Source organism: Triticum dicoccoides, chromosome 5A (genome assembly GCF_002162155.2).
Source record: "Triticum dicoccoides isolate Atlit2015 ecotype Zavitan chromosome 5A, WEW_v2.0, whole genome shotgun sequence".
Taxonomy (NCBI): domain Eukaryota; kingdom Viridiplantae; phylum Streptophyta; class Magnoliopsida; order Poales; family Poaceae; genus Triticum; species Triticum dicoccoides.
This window is the reverse complement of record NC_041388.1, coordinates 331641706-331646128: the sequence shown is the minus strand read 5'-3', so window position 1 is coordinate 331646128 and position 4423 is coordinate 331641706. Positions and strand designations below refer to the sequence as shown.

Genomic DNA, 4423 nt, shown 5'->3' with positions numbered 1-4423 from the left:
ACCATCAATGGTTTGATTCGACAATGACGGCGCTTGCACGTGGTTTTCTTTGTAGAGGCGTTGCTTTTGAAGAAAGTTTCTTGTTACGTTGTCAAGGAAGATGGATGATGGTGTTGTTTCTTTGTGCGCTTGGTTGGTCGTGTCACCTTTTCTTTTTACATTATTCTTACTTTTATCTTTTTAGCTGTGTACATCTTCTGTATCTTGACTCGCTCTTGATATTATATTATTGCAATCAATAATATTATGTTACTGTGAAGGCCGGATGTAATTAGTATAAACTTAATATTAATATTTTATACTTTGTCAAAAAATATGATTGATTGATAACTTGCAGCACTTCAAACTTGGAAGTCAAATGTTCATTGTCGCTTACATGTCACAATCATTTGACGGGTTGTTTTGACTATACCATGGATATTTTATGAAGGTGACCTAAAATGTGAAGCGGACTGAGCAAGAGGTTTAGCAAATTCAATGCGATAAGAAAAGGACGTAAGGTGTGCGCCAATGTTTCATATATAGATATAAAAGAAAAATGTGTTTCGGTTCATGTGGAAATGTCTAACCTCTTGATGAGCAAGTGACAGATATGTCCTATGCTATGCAAACTAAACGCATATTAAAATTCAGTTTTGCTAAAGCACATCTAGATGTGCTCTAAATATTGCACATCTAAATCATATATATAGATATATATATATCATTGATTTTACGCTAAAATTCATGCAAGCATTTTTAATCTTTTTTTATTTTTAGTTTGATTGAGTCATTTAGATATGCAATAATTAGGGCACATCTAAGGCACATCTAGATGTGCCGTAAACATACCTTATTAAATTATGCATGACTTATTGGTTCCTTCAAAATCCTTCAAAATAATTGTATGCCCTATTATTATTGGCGACACAGGTCCACACATCCCCGCCGGAGACACAGCTCCATATTCCCCCGCCAGTGATAAGCACAACAATAGAAGGGGGAAAGAGTGGGGAGAATATTATTCCTACACTGGAACAACACCACCGCTTTGCCGGCCCAAACCAAACTTGAAAACTCCCTAAAGAATACCTAAAAAATGTCACCCATGACGTTGTACGACTAGTCCGGGCCTAATGTCGAGCTGGATGCGAACATAACCATGCATTGACTCCCTCAGACTGGGTCCCCATTGAAGATCGTTGCGCTGGATCGCAAATGCCACTGTGGAGCACTGCCCGAGGAAGACTGCAACTCGAACACACATCTCCTTCACCATCCCGCAGCAGCCCTCCAACTCCTCCACAAGCAGGTTGCCCCCATCAGGACCTCCCCGATGACGCCGGTGCCACACGGGCTTTACCCAGCGACCCGCCCCGACAGCAACGACGAAGGGAGTAGATGGGGCCATGGCTAGGGTTTTGGTCGTCTGCCTGGTCCTCTATCTCCACGAAAAGGTGAGCGTCAGTTAGCACTGCTGCTGTATATTACGTACTTCCTCCAAGCTTTTTTGGACGGAGGGAATACTAGTTTGTACTCCCTCCGTTTTTATTTAGTCCGCATATTAGCTTTGGTCAAAGTCAAGCTTTGTAAGTTTTGACTAAGTTTATAAACAAAAATATTAATATATACAATAAAAAATTAATATCACTAGATTCATTATTGAATGTACTTTCACATCATATAGATTTGTTATGGTAAATGTTTATATATTTTTCTATAAAGTTGGTCAAACTTTGCAAAGTTTGACTTCGGTCAAACCTAATATGCAGACTAAATAAAAACAGAGGGAGTACTATTTTGGGTGATCACTGGACTACTGCACTATTTCCATAATACAGCTCTCTACATGCTTAGATTAATTGGTATCTTCAAGATGACAAAAGATGTTCCATGTGTCCCCCCAAATCCCATTTTCCATGACTTTCCTTGGAAGCTGATGCGATAGCTTTGTGTTTCCAACGTCCGAATATATTCTACCCATAATATACAAACGACTAGTCTCTCATTTTTATTTATGGAGTGGCCATCAGTGAGATGCAGCCATTCTAAACAAACTGAGAACAGAAGATTGATGCCTTACATCATATCTTTACTCTCACTTCTTTGGTATACTTGGTTTATGGATATCTAACCCAGCTCCATGATTGAGCAGTCGTTGACCAAAGTTTATATTTGCTATCCCCTATAAATTGTGCTTTCTGCTAACCATCAATCACACACGCAGAAAAACTCTCTGACTAGAGCGCGTTGCATCCGCATCCTCTACTGCGATGGCTTTTGCTTCTTCCTCTACGGAATCCCATGTCCTCCCTCACATAGCAATCTTCCCCTTCATGGCCAGGGGCCACACCATCCCGCTCATCCAGCTTGTCCACCACCTCCGTCGTCGCCGCCTCGCCACCGTCACCTTCTTCACAACCCATGGCAACGCGGCCTTCGTCCGCGAGGGACTGTCCGGGGCCGACGAGACGGCCATCGTCGAGCTCGCGTTCCCCGCCGACGTTTCGGGCATCCCACCGGGCGTGGAGAGCGCCGAGGCGGTCACGTCCATGGCCTCCTTTGTCGCCTTCGCACACGGCGTGTCGCTGCTCCAGCCACAGCTCGAGGCGTCGCTCTCCGCCATGGAACCTCCGGCCAGCCTCCTCATCGCCGACGCGTTCCTGTACTGGACGAACGCGTCGGCGGCCACGCTCGGCGTCCCGAAGGTGTCGTTCTTCGGCATCTCTGCGTTCGCACAGGTCATGCGGGAGCTGCGCATCAGCCACGATCCGTTCCCGGCGCTGCAGCACGCCGACGTCGACGGCGACGGCAATCCGGCGACGTTCGCGGTGCCTGAGTTCCCGCACATCAAGCTCACGTTGGAGGACTTGATGGCGCCCTTCGGCGACCCGTCGTCGGTCGCGCCGATGATGGAGCTGGACGGCAAGCTGGGGAAGGCCATAGAGGAGAGCCATGGCCTGATCGTCAACACCTTCCAAGGCCTAGAGAAACCGTACATGGAGTTCTGGAACAAGCACTACAGGCCCACGGCCTGGGCCATCGGCCCGCTCTGCCTCTCCCAGCCCCCGTCTTCTTTATCGGGCGACGCCGGCCGGCCATCATGGATGGAGTGGCTGGACGAGAAGGCAGCCGCCGGCCGGGCCGTGCTGTACGTGGCGCTCGGGACGCTGGCCGCGATCCCGGAGGTGCAGCTGAAGGAAGTTGCAGACGGGCTGGAGCGGGCCGAGGTAGATTTCATATGGGCCGTGAGGCCCGAGAATATCGATCTTGGTGCAGGGTTCGAGGAGCGTACCAAGGGCAGAGGCTTGGTGGTGAGAGAGTGGGTGGATCAATTGGGGATTTTGCAGCACCAGAGCATGAGAGGGTTTCTGAGTCACTGCGGGTGGAACTCGGTGCTGGAGAGCGTCACAGCTGCTGTGCCGCTGGCAGTTTGGCCTATGCATGCTGATCAACCTTTGAACGCAACATTTGTAGTTGATGAGCTCAAGATAGCGGTTAGGGTCCACACGAGTGATAGAACGATGCGGGGTTTGGCCACGAGCGAGGAAATATCAGAGGTGGTCAGGAAGCTTATGCTCGGGCAGGCCGGAATTGAAGCGGCAAAGAATGTTGCCGGGCTATCGGCGCTAGCTATGGAGTCCGTGTTGGAGGGAGGGTCCTCTTGGAAATCAGTGGAGGAGATGATCGGTGAGTTGTGTGCACCCAACATGCATGCAAATGTTGAGCCAAGCAAGGAGGAGTCTTGAGATGTTTAATTGTCATCGTTTTTTCTTTCCAACAAATAATGTGGTGTTGTGCTCTGTAGCTATACCAAACATTTATGTTGGTCACTGGCATTTGCTTCTCAGGTCTTGGATGAAAATATTTATATTTCAGGATAGTCCCCAAAACAGAATTAAATGGTCCCAAATATTTATATGAAATTGAAAGTTTCCCAAGACCAAACTGGGTAGAGAAATAACCAATCTTAGGGCCAGTTCTTTTGACGGTTTAAAAAATAAGCCGCCTCCTCCCCAACATTTTTCATAAGCTGTCTCCCTCATTCATTGGGGCTTCTGAACTAGTTATGGGATAACTAATACGGAAGAAAGAATTGCACTCCGGATAGCAAGATGATGAAAGCTTGAGTTTCTTAGAAAAGAATCTCGATGAACACTTTGAGAAGGAATTAATTCCTTGATGAAACACCATGTCGAACCTTCATGAAGAACTCCGGTAAACGAAAATGAAGAGAAGTTGGAAACACAAGGTGAAAACTTGCAATGATTAGATGGCTCTTCACGATGAAACAAATTGAGATAGCTTGGAACTCTGGAAAAGAAAAGATGAAACAATTGAAACCGAGAATTTGGTGAGCCTCCGGAATAAGGAATTGAATTTAGTCGATGAAACAAGAATAAGAATTACATTATGCGTATCCTTCAACAATTTAATTGCTGAC

At 46.5% G+C, this 4423-nt stretch overlaps 1 protein-coding gene across 1 annotated transcript; it reads left to right on the top strand.

Annotated features, from left to right (window-relative positions):
• The first annotated feature begins 2213 nt into the window (after window positions 1-2213).
• Window positions 2214-3883, top strand: LOC119301316 (UDP-glycosyltransferase 90A1-like). The gene has a single exon (XM_037578268.1). The coding sequence runs from the start codon at window positions 2253-2255 to the stop codon at window positions 3726-3728; it is 1476 nt and encodes a 491-aa protein (XP_037434165.1). The 5' UTR covers window positions 2214-2252; the 3' UTR covers window positions 3729-3883.
• The last annotated feature ends 540 nt before the right edge of the window (window positions 3884-4423 follow it).